This window comes from Rhipicephalus microplus, chromosome 1 (assembly GCF_043290135.1).
Source record: "Rhipicephalus microplus isolate Deutch F79 chromosome 1, USDA_Rmic, whole genome shotgun sequence".
In the NCBI taxonomy this organism is placed as follows: Eukaryota; Metazoa; Arthropoda; class Arachnida; order Ixodida; family Ixodidae; genus Rhipicephalus; species Rhipicephalus microplus.
This window is the reverse complement of record NC_134700.1, coordinates 108,758,552-108,778,370: the sequence shown is the minus strand read 5'-3', so window position 1 is coordinate 108,778,370 and position 19,819 is coordinate 108,758,552. Positions and strand designations below refer to the sequence as shown.

Genomic DNA, 19,819 nt, shown 5'->3' with positions numbered 1-19,819 from the left:
TTGCGGCTGGCATTATTCGCCGCTCGTCTAGCTCCTGGGCGTCTCCAATTGTGCTGGTGCCTAAGAAAGATGGCAGTCATCGCCTGTGCGTAGACTATCGCCGTCTGAATGGAGTGACTCGTAAGGATGCCTATCCGCTCCCCACGATAAACTCCATCGTAGGTAACCTGGGTGATGCACGGTACTTTACCACGCTTGACGCCTCTAAAGGTTATCTACAGGTCCGGATGGGTACCCGTGACCAGTGTAAAACTGCGTTCACGTCCCACAGAGGGTTGTTCGAGTTTACTCGTATGCCCTTTGGTCTTTGCAATGCTCCTGCGACGTTTCAAAGACTCATGGACCGCGTCCTCGGGGAAGCAAAGTGGTCATACTGCATGTGCTACCTCGACGACATCGTGATTTATTCACGAACCTTCGAAGAGCACTTGGCCCATGTTGCCGATGTGCTCGAGAGGGTGCGGACCGCCGGGATGACACTTAACCCCGCTAAGGTCCAATTAGCGCAGACCCGTGTTCATTTGCTCGGGTTTACGCTGGGCGAAGGCTCCATAGAGCCGGATCGGGAGAAACTTCGAGCTATTCTCGAATTTCCCGTGCCCAAGGACGTACGTGGCCTTCGCCGCTTTCTAGGAATGGTCAACTTTTACCGTTCCTTCATTCCGTCCTGTGCCCGACTGCAGGCGCCCTTGAGCAAACTCTTGGGTAAGTCTGCTGAGTGGCAATGGGGACTTGAGCAGCAGGAGGCGTTTTGCCGACTGTCTAACGCCATAGCGGAGACAGCGCAGCTCAAGCTCCCCGACCTGACCAGACCGTTCGTTGTACAGACTGATGCGAGCGATCTGGGTTTAGGAGCTGTTCTCCTACAGGAATACGATGGCGTGTTGCAGCCGTTGGCCTTTGCCAGCCGCTCCTTGGTCTCTGCGGAGAAAAATTATTCCGTGACCGAAAAGGAGTGCCTCGCCATCGTGTTTGCACTGCGGAAGTTTGACGTCTATCTTGATGGGACGAAATTCGTAGTGCAAACGGATCACAGTGCGCTCAGCTGGCTGATGCGGCTCCGTGAGCCTGCCGGCAGGCTGGCGCGCTGGGCTCTCCTGATACAGCACTATGACTTTTCGGTGCAGTATCGAAAGGGGAGCACCAACGTGGTAGCTGACGCGCTATCTCGTGCCCCACTGTCGGCCGAGGACCTTGATCCCGGTGCGACCGCCGCTAGCGGTGCCTTAGCACTTGCAAGCGTCGGGGGCGAAACAGCAGCTTCGCCGCCGTTCGGCGTGAAGGGTGAGTCCCCATGCGGACAAACCTTGGCTGCTAACCAGGTAAGCGGCGCACCGCGAAGCGGCCGAGCGGGGGAGCTTTCCGAAGGCCACGAGGCCGAGAGCGAACCCGTAACGCCGACTCAAGCGGTTGTTGCTGCGGTCCTGAGTGGGCGCGATACCAGACTCCCCTATTTTGGGAGAATGGGCATCGCTTTCAGCAGAGAAGAGCTTCTGAAGGCCCAGCAAAGTGACCCGTTTTGTCGCGAAATATGCGACGGTCTCAGAGAGATGGAGCGCCGTGACGCTGCTTGTTCTGCGGCGGGCGCCGATAACGACTGTCTCGACGAGACGGAGCGCCGTGACGCTGCTTGCCCTGCAGCGGGCGCGAATAGGGGGCTCGAACCAGCGTGTGTCGCTGAGTCCCCGGCGGATTCATATTTGCTGGACCATGACGGGCTCCTGCTGAAGTATATAGCCACTGACGACGAGTCCATAGACCCGTTTAAGGTGGTTATGCCCAAAAGTCTGAGAGCCGCACTGTTGCGATCCTCTCACGACGAACCCATGGCCGGTCACCTGAGTGGCTCGAAAGTTTTTGCAAAACTGAGCCGCGTTGTGACTTGGCCCGGCATGAAGCGAGACATTTTTCGCTATTGCCGTTCTTGCCGCGTCTGTCAAACGGTGAAATCAAGGGGTGGCAAGCCGCCCGGTCTTATAAACCGATTGTCAGTGAGCGTCCGTGGCGCGTACTAGCTGAAAGATCCCCTTTGGGAAAACTCAGCCGTGCCCACATCGCAGACCTGAAGCCCTTTGTCATGGTCTGACGAGCTTGCGCCAGTGCCCTGCGGCACTTCGCGCAAGCAACGGGCACACCCGGAGCGGCGGACCGCATTCGGACCCCGCACCGGTATAAGCTGAGGAAGCGGTCACCTCTGTGATTTCGCGCCGGACGGCGGACTTCTCCGCAACCGAAGGCCCTCAGTTTACTGTCTAGCCTCAGTATAGGTTAGCTTCTTTACGGCCTTTTCTCGTAAAGGAGTTGACCCCGCCCTGTCTGCTGCCAGTGTTTTTTTTTTGAAGTGTTCATGTGTATTTTATGTTTATTTTTGTCTAATATTAAGTGTTATTTGTGTTTTATGTTTTCGCCAGATGTTGAGTGTCGTTTTGCTCTGTTTTCACTTTTTTTTCCGTGTTCGTTTCGTCTACCGCGAAGGGAGCTGTGTGTGACCTTGCGTGTCGGTGCTTGCCGGGAGAGAGAGAGACGAAGGACGCTTTGCGCCTACGCTCGCGCAGCTGTCGGCGGTGTGTGTGCGTGTGTGAGTGCGTGACGCTTCGGTGCGAGCCCGCGAGGAGTGCGTCATAGCTTCCCCCCCATCGATGCGGACGCTGGAGGTGCTGGGGGGTCATTGACCCACTGACGTCAGACCATCTTGCTGTGCTCTGCTCTCGGCTGTCGCCGAAGAAGCCGTGCTGCCTTTCCCACCATGGCTCCTGCACGAGGCCAGCTGAAAGCAGCTATATGCTGCCGGCCAACGCCAGGGCGCCTCGCAGCCAATTTTGGTTCGGCCTCCCTGACCACCGGAGAGGCCCGGCTTCCCGCAACGTCCAGCTCCCTCATCGAGCCAGAAATGCGGGGCCTCCGAACAACCGAAGCGGCTTTCGTCGGACTCGCGGCTTATCAAGAGCAGGAACAAGCCATCAGTGAGCCCCCCCCCCCCCCCCCCTTCCGGTACCTCTGACCTCGCACTCGGGCATCGCACCCAGCGGACACTGTCACGCCTTTCCGCCCCTCCGCGCAGTGGACGCTATCCCCCTTCAGCACCACGAACACTAGTGCCACGTTTCTGTGCTCCCTTCCGCAGTTATTTGTATAGTGTCATGTGTTTATTTTGTTATTTATGTTTTGTTTCTCCTTGTAATCATTTTTTTTTGCAGCAGTAGCAGGGCTGGACTGAGGTTAGCTGTCGCTTATAGCAGTGTCATTTTAACTGCATGGGTGACGCCCGGCTGCCTTTTGCAGACCGGTAAAGGGCAAATTTAGGAGAGGGGGATGTGGGAATTGAGGCTGGCCCGCTGCCTTTAAGCGGGCTTTCCCGCCTTTTCTGCCGTTCTCATGTCCCGACATGTCTGCCCTCCTTGCTGTCTGCCGCGCTGGGAAGGGCGGAGTGACGTATAACTCCCTCACCCGGTAGCGGATGTTGACTGTGGCGCCGCACGCGGGGACCCCTGGGAGGTTTTCGCGCGCTGCGTCGGGAGCGGTCAGATACTCTCCGGGACAGCAAACGGTGAGCCACGCTATCTTTTCGTCCGTCGACTCCCGTCAGTCGGGGGCTCGTCGGACTTCGCTGACGGCGCCTCGCGCCCAAGGCGAACGCTCACCCGCTGTTTGCCCCGCTGCGTACGCACGGCCGAAGGGCGGTACGGTGTCCTAGTGCGTGGCCTCGCTACGCCGACCCGTCTCCCTTCGAAGCCAACGCGAGCGCCTTTGCCCTCGCTCGAGCAACCGGGCCTTTGCTCCGGTGTCTCCGTGGATCGGCTTTACCGCGGAGACGTGCTCGTGGCACCCCTGTGTAGTACTTTGTGCCCGTGGCGTGGATAAGCCTACTTGCTTTCCCGCCGCGCCTATTTGCAACGGGCTGTACTGCGTTTGGTGTTGCCACAATAAAGTGTTGCGACTTGAGCAGTATCGTGTTTCCCGCCACGGCGACGGTTAACGCGTGCCCTGCGGCTCGCTAAGACCGGACCCACGCTGGTGGCCGTACTCCTTCGGGATACGTGTACACCACAACGTGAACGAACGGGACAACGCAGCCACCTGCCGAGAAGACGCTGGCGAGTTGGAGCGGCCGCTCTTAGATGGCCACTTATGAAAAGTGCTATCACCATCACTACGCTTACAACGGAAGTTTCACTACGGAGTGCTGGAAGTACGTGACAGTCCCACTGCCACACGTTACGACTCACCTTCAGTCGCTATTGTGTGGGCTAAGCCTGTTACTGTTGAACTTGTCAATGCAATCTCTGTCAAGCCTTAATATGTTTGGGTCAGCAGAAAGCGCTTTACATTGAGGAAAAGCTGGAGGTACTTAAAGCAATCGACAAGCAGGCAGCGCGAAAAAGAGTCGGCTTTGCTAAAGACCTTGGACTGCCACAATCAACGCTCAAACAGCATCGTCTTGAAGCGTGCAGAGATTGAAAGGAATGCCGCTTTTTTTCGCCCGAAAGCCAAGCAAGCTTGTGGCAGCAAGCGCAGGAACCTTGACGATGCTCTTCTCCCCTGGTTCAACAAGCTCGCACTGCTGTTATCAACTTAGACGGGAACATTTCACGCGAGAAGGCGATGGAAATAGCAGACAGACAGGCATCGCTGATTTTGCAGCATCAAATGGCTGGATCGACTATTTCCGCAAGAGGCACGGCATCGCTTACAAAATGCTAAGCAGAGAAGCGGCAAGTGTGAACGTGAAAACAGCCGATGATTAGAAGTCCACATTGTCTGCTTTAATTGAGGGGTACGAGCATCATCACATCTGCAATGCTGACGAAACAGGCCTTTTCTTTCGTGTGCAGCCATAGAACTCATTAAGCCTGAAGGGTGAAGCGTGCCACGGAGGGAATCGCAGCAAAGACCCACTGACCAGCTGACAGTGTTGCTTTGCTGCAATATGAACGGCTCACAGTGGGTCTTTGCTGCAATATGAACAGCTCGGACAAACTGAAGCCGTGGGTGATCGGCAAGTTTAAAAACCCACGGTGCTTGAAAAGCCTTCGCCAGCTGCCATGCCACTGCAAAAGTAACAGTCCTGCATAGATGGTGTGCACTTTGTTTGAAGAATTTCTTCTATACTTCAATAATACTAATAAGGGTCTACAGTGCAGAAGGGTTCTCCTTTTCCTGACAATTGTGCTGCCTACCCAAGAAATCTGCTGTTTCCACAGAACATCACCAAATACGACAAACCACTTGCAGCTGTTGGAAGCCGGAGTCGTAAAATGCGTGAAGCATTTGTACTGAAAAAGCTTTGTCAAGCGCTGCCTCGCACGTATAATCGTGGACAGCAGCCTACGACGATTTTGATACTCTATGTCATGCATTACATCGCATCAGTGTAGAGTGCAGCATAGAACACTACTAACAGCAGTAGAACACTACTTCACGAAGTGTTGGTTTCGTATGGACAGCGAAGGGCTGGCCATCGAAGCTCAACAATAGGAAGCAGCCTCTTGCAAGCAAGAGCTCAATGAGGCAATGCATGCACTGGGTGCGATGGACGTAATGACGTCGGGAGCGCGAGACAATGGGAAAGTTCGTTGCAAACTCACTCCTAACACAAGACGGGGACATCGATGACGACGAAAAGTACGAGCTAAACGATTCTGAAGTGTTGGCAGTGGAGGCGGCTGATCCCAACTCCGGCAAGCAGTTGCAGCCCTGGACTACCTTCACAAATACGTCGCACACCAAAGCGACGCTGAAAGCAATGCAGCCTTCCAGATTATTGAGAAACGCGTGGTGCTTACGAGCCGGCGAAAGAAGCAGCAGTCAACTATCGTCGAATATTTTAAGTCTTAGGCTGACCTTGCCGAAAGAAATTGTAGTCAAAGCACTGGTGCTCTCATTATTTTCGGAGCTTTCCTCACTCTAGCATTTCCTCGAATGTTACGGTTTTCCTACCTGGTCTGCTGAAAAACGTATGAACTGTAATATGCGATGGGTTCGCAGAAAGCCTGGATCGAATTGAGCTGCATTTTTCATTTATCTACAGTACTTAAAGCACCCACGTGGGCCATTAGTGTAGAGAGATTGTCAATGCAGCCAAATCACGCACAGAAATTTTGAGTTCTGGGAGATTTTCTTGACAGCTGTGGAAATGTAAGAACTGGCCGAAATCTGGGAGACTTGGCAAGTATGTCAGATATTTGCAAACTACAATTATCATCAAAATCAATCAAAAATAAGTTTTCAGTGCCCCCCCCCCCCCCCCCCTTAGCAAAACGCAAGAAGCAATAATGAAAGTCACTAGATACACAGTGAGCACTCACTAGTAGTATCTGCTGCGCCTCGGCGAGCGTGATCGGGAGCGGCTGTAGTGACGGTGACGTCTCCGTGACGATCGGGACCGACTCCTGCAAACACATCAGTCATCACCACATGAACACCACAGTTTAGGTGGGACGTGCCAATCGCAAACCAGGCAGCAAGCAACCAGTTTGCAGATTTAAAAACGTCAGACAGTCAGCATACACACCAATTCAACATGCAGTGAGATGACAATAAACTGAGCTTTCTTAGTTTAATACGCAGTACACTCATTTATATCCCTTTCTGACCCAGCAACCTGTGTACTGGACATGACAAAGAAAGTGGCGCAGAAAAGTAAGCAGAGCTCAGCGTAGATCGGGGCAATCCCGTTTTCAGACTAATACAGCACTGCACGCCGCGCAGAGCCTCCATTTCGAAAACAAATTCTAGCGCTCCTTTCCTACACCTGACCAGTCCTCCGCTCATGCGCAGTGACGTAGTACACAGCTGGTCAATTGACGTAGTACACAGCTGGTCAATTGTTCTAAACCAGTCACGACGACAGGCTTCGCCTTACCCTCCCTGTGAGAAAGAAGGGTGGCAAGACAGTGCAAAAATTTTAAACCAGCTTAAACCAATTGTCTGCAACTTCATTATATAGCTCGTATTCACGAAATTGTTGCGGCAGCATGTTAACACAGCATAACTATTTTTGGACTTCAGTGTTGTTACTGGCCCTTAGTCAAACTATGGCATCATCCACATGGAAACACGCATATGCGATGTGGTCAAGTGTACAAGATAATTTTACGAGCTACATTTGCACAATTCATGCAATTAAAATCACGCCAAGTGTTTTATGTGTGCTTGAAACATACTTGCAAAAAGGTGGCTTTTGTAATTGGAAGCTTGTGGCAATGCAAAAATGTTAGCCTTGAGCAAATAATGAATTTCAAGTTCGAAGTGAATAGCGATTTTCGTCGAATATTTTCAAATTCAATCTGAACAGTACATACGAGATAAAGTAGACTCGTGATAATTCAAACTTTGGGCTGATTCAAATAAAATTCACTTTTTTTGGTTGGCCCTCAATTCTTTCAATGTATTTAAAAGCCTCGTAATTGAAGCTACTTCATTCATTTAATTCATACTTTTTGCAGGTCCATAGTAAGAAATATCCACTACTAAAAAATTTGTGTGCTTATATAATAAATCCTAGCACTAAAATTGAAAAATAAGCACCGGAGGCCTTTAAGGAAAAAGACTTTGCAGGCAAACAAATGTTTGAAACGAAGCACACGAATGGCAAACTGGGATGCTTCTCAACTGGTATAGAGAGCTTTGTGCTGAAGGTATATACCTATAGTAATGAAGCAGTTGGCAATTCAAGATTTCTTCAATAGGTCTGATCAGCAATAAATGGCCAATAAACTTGCATCTCTACGCCCCCTACATCTCTGCTTTTTGTTCATTGCATGCAGTTCGGGCTAAAAAATGCTTTAAAAATTTTTAAACGTGATAAATCGATGACTAATCATAATGTGTGCTTTCACTTCAGCCACAGTCATATATATGAGAACTGATAATTCAAACCAAGTTCAGAGGTCCTTTTGAGTGAATTAAAGAGTTGACTGTAAGAAATAAGAGCATATTTATCATGACCTGACAACCTGCACAATGTTTTTTTAATTAAATTAAGGACCCTCTGCCAATGCCTTTTTTTTTTCAAAAGAAGTCAATACAACTTAAGCAGTAGCAGGATTTTACTTTCTGTAACATGATAGTCACGACCTGTAAAATATGCAACATTTTAAAATTTATTATACTTGGAGCATCAAGACGTCCTAACAAGCTTTGAAGCTAGAAAAAAGATAAATTGATTTCAGGGAAATAGCACAATTAAAGAGGCCCTGCAACACTTTTTTGAGTAGCCGTGCAATGGATTCACCAAAGAACCTTATTGCCTCGCGAATTCATCGCCGCGAAAAATTTTAGAAACCGTCCAGTACGAGTGGATTTGCAATATTTGTCGCACGCTCCAATTGCATTCTCTTTTCATCCCAACGAAAGCGCTGGAAGCTACGCAGGGGGCGATGGCGCAGAAAATACATTACATGAGCCTAGTGACCTTGCACACTTTTGCTCTCTTTTTCTTTTCTTGGAATATGCAGCTTTGCAATGCGATCACACATGTACAAGTGGTGGCCTCCCGCGACAGGCCCAGTAATGGCCAGGCGCCCCATGCTCAAATCAGCCAATGGTTGCGACGAGTGATTTTTTTAGCTTGTGGCGTCATTTGTCCAGAGAGCAATTTTTACCTCACTTGAAAAAATGATTGCTATTTGCAGGCTGCGTGCTGCGCTCTAACATTTTGCTCATGTATGCTCTGTAGCCTCAATATCGATGGGCAGGCTTTCTGACCATGCTCAAAAAAATGTTGCCGGGCCCTTTTGAACTTGAAGTGGGGCTTTGCAGCAAAGCAGGTTTCTCCGGAATAGGTGCTTTCACGGCTGCACACCCCTACACTGCAGTGAAACCACCTTTGCTGGTGGTTACACGCGTAATAATACAGGTGAACCCCTTTATAAGAGACACTGATATCAGAGACAAATGGGTATAAGAGACACCAGTGTGCCTCAAGTCAAATACAGATTGATAAGAAAATGCATACAAGGTACCCTGCTTATAGGAGACATCTAATATAAAAGACAATTGCTAGGAGCACCTCTATAAGCTTTGGCCATCTGGCGTTCTTAAGGTGCACAGACATCGCATAGTATACGAGCCTTTAACAATTCGCATCGCTAAGACATGGCTGCCAAGACCTGATCAAACCAGCGACCTTCTGTTCATCTCAGCCCAAAGAGAAGGGCAGACAGCCCCTTAGCTAAAACATGGTGGCCAAGACCTGATCAAACCAGCGACCTTCTGTTCATCTCAGCCCAAAGAGAGGGGCGGACAGCCCCTAGACTGACCACAATCTAGGAGTAGCATGCTTACCGGGAGCGAGAACGCTGCCTGCGGCGACCCTCGTGAGAGTCATCTTCCGGTGTTCCTTCGTCGTGGCTCTTGCGGCCCCCGTCGTCATCCTCATCGTCCCTCGAGGGAGCAGCCTCCTCCTCTTCCTCCTCTCCCGCTGCATTGTCCTGGATGTAGTCTTCCCCGGCTTCCTCTTCAGGGGTGCCCTGCACGCACAGACGACCCGATTAAAGGACGACAAATGGGATGGAGCAGTTTAACTGCAGCTGCCCAGGGCAAAGCAATGCATTGAATACGAAGCACAGTCGAAAGGTATGCATCCCGGTGCGAGTGCAGCATATGTGAGCAACTTTTTCCAGAAGCACCTCGCGTGCACACAGAGTGAGTGCATCACATACACACATCTTGATGCTCTTGCATATATAAATATATATACATGGGTAGCCATGCAAGTTTCCCTTGTGCAAATATTGGATAACCAAGTAAACGAAGTGTCCTCCAAAGCTCACTAGGCTTCCCAAGAACGCAGTGCCTGTTTGCAAGTAAATATTTCCTGTAGGAAAATTAAGATTGATTAAACTTCATTATCAAGAATAGCAAAAATGGCAAGTCGGGCATTGCGACGATATGTGTGGCGTATCCAATTCCTTTGTATGTGGACAGTGACATAATGGCCTGATTCAGCTATATTTGAATTAACTGCGTAATGGATACAGTAAGTTCCCTGAAAGGACAGCCACCACCTAATTTAACCAACTTTCACAGCATAAAGCCCATCAATGCAAGCCATAACTACTGGGCATAAAATCAATTGTTCAGGCATTCACAGCACTCACCAGATTGCACAATGAACCTCCAGTTTGCTTCAGTCAACACTGATTAAAATTCATACCTCAGCTGCTCCTCCTTAGCTGCGCATTCCTTGCTATCGTAAGATGATCAGACATGATTTGGAATAGAGGGGCCGCTTGCTCGGCCGCTGACCAAAATTCTAGATCGACAGCAGCACAAAGTCGACACAATGAGTGCATACCTGTTTTAATAAAATACTTTAGAGTATATGCGTGCACTTTTTTTATTGAACCTGAGGCAAGCAAGTGAAATTTCGCGTGTGATCACAAGGGGAGAATATTTTCTTCAAACATTCCGACAATCTGCGACAACTGAGAATGCTACCCTGAGACACGAATTAAAAGTGCAGAGCACATATTTAAAAACTCATAACCTGGGCTCCGATGGACTGCTGCTGCAGGATTTTGTAGCGAGAACAAGTTGACAACAAATGGTGGAAGAGGAGAGGAGCCCTTCCTCAGTCCCTTCAACTTTCTTTAAAAAGGGGGAGGGGCTCACTTGATCACTGTTTTACAGTGAGCCATAATGTATAATGAATCTCCATTCCGCACTTCCACCATGAATCCCACTTCCTTGCAAGTCAATATTTGCCATTATGACATTACGCACAGCTGCGCATATTGCACCTGCGCAACGTGTATAAGCCCGTTGCACGGGAAAATGTCTTTCAAAACGACACTGGCTCCTGCATGTCCTTTACAAAGGTCACTCAAAAAATGACAGTAAAAAGCCGACTGCCATCACACTTTTCTCTCTACCCACTTTAATTCACTGTGCTAGGACAGTGTGACTTTTTTTCGGATCCAGACCTCATAAGTCGTGCACTCTGGATCTGCCACATGCAGTTCTCGTCACAGCTGCTCAACTGGGCAAAGGGCATCTAACACGCATCACAAGTGTAGCCAACGTTCAAGAAGTTTCAGCCCTGTGCCGACAAATTTTTTTTTTTTTTGGACTACCATACAAAGTCACAAGCTAGAACAGCCACAGGCATTGCAAGTTATCTTACAGTTTCTAGAATGCCTTTTCTCACATAAAAATCCGTTCTGCAAAATCACTTCCAATCCAAGCCTCTTGTCACCCACCCTGCCCATGCACCCAGAGCCATGTAAAACACACAGCACCAGCATTACGAATCCGAGTTTGTAAAACTAAAAGTTGAAAATTGCACGGTAGTCTTGAGGGTGTTTCAAGAATGGAGAGAAGAGTGCCAAGTAGAAATTTGGTTTTTAAAATGCTAATAATACTGCCATCACACTGTGCTGTGCAAACTAATTTGAAAGGATGAGCTGTGCGATAGGCAAAGCAATAAAGTTTCTCTCCCAGACAACAAGCTACAGAACAATTTGTTTACACAACTAATTACATTTATAAAAACTATCTTGTCAGGTGTTCTGAATATATTTTACATTACATAAGAAAATGCCACAGGTGATCAGCAGTAAACATTTCAATGTAGCACTTCTTGCGCTGCTGTGATTTGCATCTTGAGGTCCACCAGCTTATACAGTATATTCATAAGCCAGTCACGTTTGATGTGGCACTCTTTAGCTTCAATTTAGCAAAAGGCAAAAGACATTATACCGTTATGTGACATGCAAATAATACTTGCTTTAAGGGGGGATGCAGGTTGAAAAACTTGAATTTTTTTCACAATTAGGTTTTCTATTTTCACCTGTTTTGACAAGATTTGTACCTCTACTGTTATTTAAAAAAAATACAAGCCGAGTGCAGTCTTCGAGCACCTTGCCGCCGAAAATGCGCCGCCGCTCGCCACTGTTGATCGCATGAGCCGAAAAGTCGAGCCTCACTATTCTAATAACAGTTTCCCTCGCCGATGCAGTGCAAGAAATAATAAAAAGAAGCACACTTGTGCTAGTTTTTCGAGCGCCGCGACTGGCTTATCACGTGGTAGGTCTGCCATTGGCCGCTGCTCACCTGTATGTGCTGTGAAGCCTATTTCTGGGGTCCATGTCTTGTCGAGCAGCGCAGCTGAACAATGCTTTTATAGTGTAATTATCTCCATTATGAATGAAAAAAAGCCATTGCTCGCAAGTGAAAGCCGTTGTGCGGCACACTCTGAATGAATAGGCTACGAGCAGCTGGTCCGATTTGCGGCAGTTGTTGGCATGCAAAAGCCAATGCATCAAAAGTCATTCACACCCATGAAAGTCATTCACAGCCAGAAAGTTCGTGATGCAGCAATGGATGACGCCAGCGCTAATCTTGCGAAGTCGAAAGAGCTCGCAGTGAGGGAACTTAGCGGGGATGACAATGCCATTATGTACGATGGTATGTGGCACAAGCATGGCCGCAAAATGGCATGACACTGGACTTAGTTTCGATTTCGCAGTCCTTGCAGTTGGCACAAGGCTCTGCCAGATGGAGCGGAAGTTTGGCAAGCATGGCCCTGTCTGTGAGCGAAATGTCTGTGAGGAGTCTACTCGAAAAGCCGAGAGGGACAAACTCATGGTGCTGGCGTATTTTAGAGGCAGTGGCCACTACCAAAAGCATTGTTCTTTTTGGTGTGCAGATTTCATCAGATTTAATATATTTCATTTATGAAAAAATCAACTACAACTTTAAAACTTGTTTTTCTCAAAACACTAACTTTGCCATTTTTTTCAATGTACCCTTCTTTTTCGGGCACTTCTAGTGCTCGGATGTGCATGAAATTTCACCCAAAGTGTTTCCAAAGTATCACAAATACAATTATCTAGTTTAAATCTCAATATTTCATTGTATAATAAAAACACTATGTAAACCTTTACCAGGGTAGGTGAAATAAGGACGTTTTGGGTTTTTGGGTTTTTGGGTTTTGGGTTTTGGGTTTTGGGTAAGGACGTTTTGGGTTTATTTTTCACGCTATTGCATATCTTTTATGTGCTTCCCAATTAGTTATTTGCATTCTACATGTTATATACTTTACCTGAACTTTATCTAAATACTTTATTTGAACTATGAATTGTAAAATATTATGGAAGCTTAGGGATGAAAAGAGGGCGGCAAAAGGGTTAGATCTTTTCCTTTGTCATGTTGCTCAGCTAAAAGTATGCAACTTGCAACTAATATATTTGAAATCAGGAAGATCCATAAATACCTCAAGTTTCGTTGCTCTAGGGTGAATAGAAAAAAGGGGTCTTCGAGTAGCATCTCCCCTTAACATAATTCGTATTTAATTAACCAGTTTAGTTTAGGTAGGCCAATTGTTCAGTTGATCTCTTATTCACATTTGCCATACCCAAACTGAAACATTGCAATTATCTGTTGTCAATCAAACAAAATTTCTCCCAACTACGAAAACACATGTCTAATGAAAGCCCAGCAGCAATGGAAATGAATTTCGCTAAATTAGATGTTCGTGGGAACCACCAGGTCCTGAGCGCTTGTCACTCTTGTGTATTAAAAAGACCAACAAAACCTTGGCTGGGCGTTTTTGTTCCGAGATCACTCCAAAAGCTACAAGCTGTCCAGAGGATCCATGACTTGGCAAGTGTGACGCTCGACCACGTCAGCACACACAACTGTGGCACACTTCAGCACTGTCTGCATTGAGTACTTTTTAACAAGAAACAGGACACCAGTGTCGCCATACATGTAACTTTATACACGCGCCAGAGCCAGACTTGTGAGCAGCTGCCGAGGTTGTCTGCTGGCACAAACATGGCAAAATAAAAATGGCTATGACATCATCATAACTTGTATTGACTTGCAGCACAGAGGCTTGAGGAAAGGTGGTGGAAGGAAGGGGGGTCACTTTCAAGGGTGCCAATCACTGCATTAAAAGGAATCTCCATATAAAGGCTGCTCAAGTCCTCAGTCCAGACCACTACGGCCAATGTTACAACCCTTAAAAGGTTTCTGCGTTGGTATTTGTGCAATAATAACCAGTCATTATATGTATCACATATTAAAACTTCTTGTTTCTGTAATAGTGAGCATGGGTATGCTCCACAACACTGCCCAGAAAAATCAAGAGCGTGCATTGCTCCTGACCTGAGGTACCCTTCAATGCATGCATCCCAGAGTTTTGTCACAAGTGCTCCTTGTTATCACTTTGCCTGCTTATTCATGGTGAAAGATTTGTAGGGCTCAGATGAAAAGCATATCCAGCACCTTATGGTAATAACAGGAGTGTGGTCAACTCGCGTGTCTAGAACAATAGAACATCTAACTGGAAACTGCACGAGCGAGATCAGAGTTCGTTAAGGGCCACATGCGAGCATGCACGGCACTTTATGTCTGCCTTTGCAGTTTCCATTTTTGTTTAATGCGACAACCACGACAACTCCTTTGAGCATGAGGGGCGCTGCTAACTGTATAGCGCCATAAAAAAAAAAAGTGCAATCACGCCAATCGGCACCTTTCATACAGCAAACATTCTCGGTTCATGTTATATACCAGCAAGAGTCCGCTTTTTTTTTTCGTCGTTTTAATGCCTTCGCACAAAACTGTTTCGGGCATTTTCGATGGCCCACATGCTCAGATATGGTAGTTTCCTGCACATGTTGCTGGTGCAGTTACGAACGCAACTCTCCGTAGTTCTAGCAATGACATAAGGCAAATAAATCAACAGTCGTGTGGCGGATACCCGCATACCTGGATAAGAATTGAAATTTTCTAGAAGGCACATGTCAAGTTTATGTTGATTACTGAAATGGCAGTCCAGAAACCGTAGTGATCCTTGTGTGCCAAAAAAGTGCTTATTTTGAAATAAAATTGCATTTCAGTGGTCTGCATAACATTAGCACCATTCTAATCCACCGCCTGAAAGCAGTCCATGTCACATCACTGTACTCAATGTTGCCTGCCTTTACTGCACGGCCGCCAACACTAGTAGTAGCAGAGTAAAAGTAGCGGGCGCCAGCCGCAGCAGCGACAACAGCCACTGAACAATTTTTTGCCATAGCCTCTAAGATGGTGCACAACATGCTTTGAGTTTTCAATTTAGCCCTGCTAAATAGCACCACCCATCCAGCCTAAAACGGAATTTTGAACCACTTGCACCATTCCCCATAGCAAGACCAGGCTGTACTTTTTTGCATTAAATCAAACAGAAACAGACAAACAGCCTTTTAAAACCTTTCTTCATGCATGGAAGATCTTTTTTTTTATTGCAGCTAGCTTGATTATTTGTAGTCGGATGCTCCGACGTCATTGGGATTATTTCAAAACTATCATTCGTTGGGCCCTTCATGTGCTGCATTTAGCTTAATTTCTCTAAGTATTGCAGTTTTGGACCTTGTAATAAATTAAGCTCTCACTCTGACATAAGTTCTTTTCCTTTAGTGTCCCCTTAAGGAGCATGAACGCTTAGTGTAGCAAGTGTGTGCATGTAGGTAGAAATATAAAGTGAATGAAGCGAATGAAATTCCAAAAAAATACGAATATGAACCAAGTGTGAATTCAAGTAAATTTGAAAGGAGTAACAGTTGAATCGACAATAGGGTGAATGTGAGTTATATAAAGATGAATTATCTGTAAATGCAACATGACAGCATACCCTTTTGCCTGTGCACTTGTTAGTGCTAAGAGGACTGGCCATTTTTTGACAACAAACTGTAGCCCCCATGCTTGCTCTACCAATGTGTGCACAGCGGTACCCTTTGCGTTCTACATTATGTGCAGATGTGTTCAGCAAGCCCACTCAGTTGGCCAAGGAACATTTCAATTGATTTTGTGGTCTAAGAGTGCTTTTAAGTGCATCTTGAATGACAATGCTCAAGAAAACAGGTGACGGCCACAGTGCATTGATGTACTCACTGAAGAATGAGTGCAAAATGTCGCACAAACGATGAAGGGCTTGACGTAAGTGAGCTTAAAAAACCTCAGCACAAAGTAGGCTTAGGCAACGAGTTCGAGAAAACTTCCAACAATAGTCTAAACTGCATCAAATTTATGGCGAGCTTGAAATTTTCTATATTTCCATAGTCTCTTACAACAAAGCATTTTATTTTCGTGATGAACCTGATTTACGTGAACTAAGCAGCCTCATTTCAGCGGCAAAAAGTCTACCAAAATCGCATCGAGCCAATCGCATTTTATGCAACACTGCCAACGACACCTGTATGCAAATGGTCAGGCGAACTATAAGCAACACCATCTTAAATGGCCGCTAACCTATATGCTTTAATTACTCTGCGCGTGATTTCATCCGAGATTGAAAATTGGCAGAACAGTTCTGCACCCACATATAAAGCAGCTTGCAAACACCACAGCTACAAAGCACCACAACAGGGAAGGTAACTAAATAGTGGACGCCATCAACAGCGGTATAGAATTGGCGCTAAAATCACTAAGCTGTAGTCTTTTTTTTTTTTTGTTTGCAGTCAAGGCACAGGCTAGATGGCAAAAGCATTTTTATACTGCTAAAAGCTACGGCTACTATACCTACGCAGTTCCGCAGCTCTTTTCACTCCGAACGCATATACAAATATGAGGAAAAAACGAGCTCTTTCACGACGGTGTGGTCGACATAGATTTTTTTTTTTTTTTAACTTCCCGGTCTCTCAGCTGTTCCGTGAGACACGCAGCCTATCGCGACCAACGTCTCGGAGAAGCGCAACGGCGACGCGACCTTCAGAAAGAAAGGCGGCAGTCTGGACAGATGATAGGCAAGAAAAGATACCCTAGGTGCCGCGTGCAGCCAGCTCGGCAAAATGGCCGCTCGGGAACAGAACAGCGCGCGCGAGCTCGCGACGCAAATCGACGGTCTCCCGCAGCAATGCCCGCAGAAACCGCGCTAACCCGCAACACCACCTCCGTTGCAAAAGCCAGCACAGCCAGCGATCGAACGCGCAAGCCTTCGTTTGCACACCGGGCACACGATTAGGGTAGGGCGTGCAAACAATTGATTGAAGACGCATGAAATAAAAAATATCACTTCGACGACAAAGTAACGAAATGAACTAACGATATGGACAATGCGGCTTAGAGGGAAGAAAACCCATAATGAACGCACCACCCCAAAGCCAATACCATAACGAAACCGGCACACAAGCCTCGAACGGCGGCAGAACCTGGCGTGGTGATCTGAAACGCTTTGTCCGCGCCATATTGACGGCGACACCCAGCAAGACACAAGGACGCGCACGATGAGCAGCAATAAGCTCATCCACGCCCCGCGCTAATGTAATAACGTCGCGCAACAGCTTGGCGCACGCCTGAAAATGGGAACAACGCAATGACGCCCGAAGTTTACTTCGCACGCATCTAGCAGGGGGTGGCCACGCCGAGACTAGGCATGAGATCGCTCACTCACCTCACGGTCACTCATGGTCAGCTTCAGTGGATCCGGTACGTCCTACGCGCTTGGCGAAGTAACGACCTTTTATCGCGTCGCGAAATGCAGACGGCACGGCACTGCACGACGGCAAGTAGGCGAGAAATGAATCGACGCTGCGACGACGAGACCTGCGCACACGGCGACCGGCGTCACAATACACGCAAAATGGCTACCGCAAAACGTGGCTGATGCTGGCCGATGTGTGGCGCCTGCATCGTTAGCGAATGTGACTATAACGACCACTTGCAGCATTTGGCGGTAACATCGAAAGCGACTTCATTACTGACGCAAGGACACGAACAATATTAAAAAAAATAAACACACACAAAAATAAGAATTGTCTACTGCTTAAAAAATTCTTTTTTGTCATCACCAATATTTTCTCGTTTTTAAGACTCATGCCAACATTACGCTGTGAAAATGTTTACATCATCATCCCCCAAGAGGATACCCATGGTATTGGTACCCACTGTAATCATCCACTGGTGTTGCCCAAAAAAACTTCAAAAGTAACAGAAATGCGCTATTTGCTCACTGCCTTCATATTTACCTCCTTTGTGGCGGCAGATATCTCTGGACAAAAGATGAATTGGATTATGCAGAAAGTCGGGCCGAATTTTTTCTAGGGGAGGTGGTGTTCAGACTAATTCGACGAGGGGGGGGGGGGGGGGGCAAAGACATCAGCTTTCCTTCCTGCGTGATTATCAGTGGTAGTTTGACTAGATTGTGTACACGTACATAAAAATCGTGAGATCCCCCTGTGCGTATACACCTTTCCACAGGAAGGGAAAAACACCACCATGATGGGCTGTGCGCGGGAGTACAACGGCTAAGGGTGCAGCGTTGCCACTGCATTTTCGAGGGGACGCGCCAATTTGCACAGCCCAAGGAGCGCTATGGCGGCGCCCAGGGAGGCGTTTATGAAAATGTGAATATGCTTGCGAGGAGAGTAAGCAAAAGTAAAGTAATACCAGTAAAAAACACAGAAACAAGCCGTACAGAGGTCGTTTGAGGCAACGTCCTCTCGTCGCACCACTGAATGGACTAGTTTTCGAAAACACACGCATCATTGCGACGACCCGCCCTAACGGAGAAGACATCGTTAATCATTCATTTCTGTTAAGCGCAGATGGAGTAGTCCTCGTCAGTGCTTAGTGCGTTCCACAAGTTAAGGACGGCTCCGCTTACAACGTGGAATGAGAGTGACTCCATGTCTATGTGAATGATTTTTATGTTCAGCTCCGTATGTCAAGCTGCCTTGACGCAATGATAGCTCTCAGTCAACATTTTTTTTTTTAGTTAACTGCACGCATCCACACATGCTTGCGATAGGCCATAAGTTTTTTTTTTTTTGTAAATTATGCTGCATGTTGGCAACACGATTTCGAACGCGTTATTTTTCAGGCAGACCTCCTCGCAACCATTGTTGACATTACAGTTGCACTGTGACGTTTTATATCAATGACGTACTCCAATCCCAGAGGTTTTTTCGGGCAATCTGCGAGGGCAAGGTAATCATTTCTGAAAAATGTTCACTTTGTCTCAACGAAAAATGCACCTGAGACCAAACTATACACCTTTTCACAGGAAGGAAAAAAACACCGCCATGATGGGCTGTGCGCGGGAGTACAAAGGCTAAGGGCGCAGCATTTCCAGTGCAGTTTCGAGGGGACGCGCCAATTTGCACAGCCCAAGGAGGGCTATGGCGGCGCCCAGGGAGGCGTGTATGAAAAGGTGAATATACCTACTCACATGGAAATAGCTTGTCCGCTGCGTATATATACGTTAGAAAACTTAAATACGCGCAAAAACGCATAATGCTCTCTCTTTTTTTTTTTCGTAGCTTTCGTGACTTTTGTCTCTGAAACGATAGCATTGCGGCAAGGTGGCGTCTGTTTTTTGCAAGTGTGCGGTCGTTCTTTCTCTTTACGTCAACAGATTGAGTAACGTACAGAATATTTGAGCACGCAGCGTCGATATACCCTGCGATATGCTATACGATATGCTATGATCTAACTAGATTGTGCGTTCATGTTTGCAGCACTTACGCCGGCACCAACAGGAGCAACCTCGTATGAGTCGTATCACACAAAATCTCAAGTAATTAGTTCACTAGTGATGAAGGAACGAACCCCAGTTTTGTTGCGAGCATAGTACACCATAATAAATTTTTCAGAACACGTCAACTCCGACTATAGAGCTCCCAGCGCATGCAACATGAGTTTACTTACGCTGTACTGTGCACCATCCATGCCTGGAGGCTGTCTGTTTGCGGAAATTCTGATCCGAGTCACTGGAATTTCACTGTGGCACCAACTTCTTCGCGTTCATTCGCCTTTTTTGGTGTGGGATCACAGCGCAACATTAACTACCAGCCTTCCGTAGGGGTGCAATCACAAACGCGAGGCGTTTCGCGCG

At 47.3% G+C, this 19,819-nt stretch overlaps 1 protein-coding gene across 3 annotated transcripts in view; it reads right to left on the bottom strand.

The window, feature by feature from the left end:
* LOC119178352 (transformer-2 protein homolog beta) overlaps nucleotides 1-17,550 on the bottom strand; it is a 57,092-nt gene extending 39,542 nt beyond the window's left edge. For all 3 annotated transcript variants that reach the window (XM_075886996.1, XM_075887005.1, XM_037429542.2), the window contains exons 1-3: nucleotides 17,378-17,550; nucleotides 9,286-9,470; nucleotides 6,306-6,389 (exon numbers count right to left, since the gene is read on the bottom strand). In XM_075886996.1, coding sequence (XP_075743111.1) covers nucleotides 6,306-6,389; nucleotides 9,286-9,470; nucleotides 17,378-17,392 — 284 coding nt within the window. In that variant the 5' untranslated portion in view covers nucleotides 17,393-17,550. The remainder of the gene's footprint in view (nucleotides 1-6,305; nucleotides 6,390-9,285; nucleotides 9,471-17,377) is intronic.
* Between the last annotated feature and the right edge of the window lie 2,269 nt (nucleotides 17,551-19,819).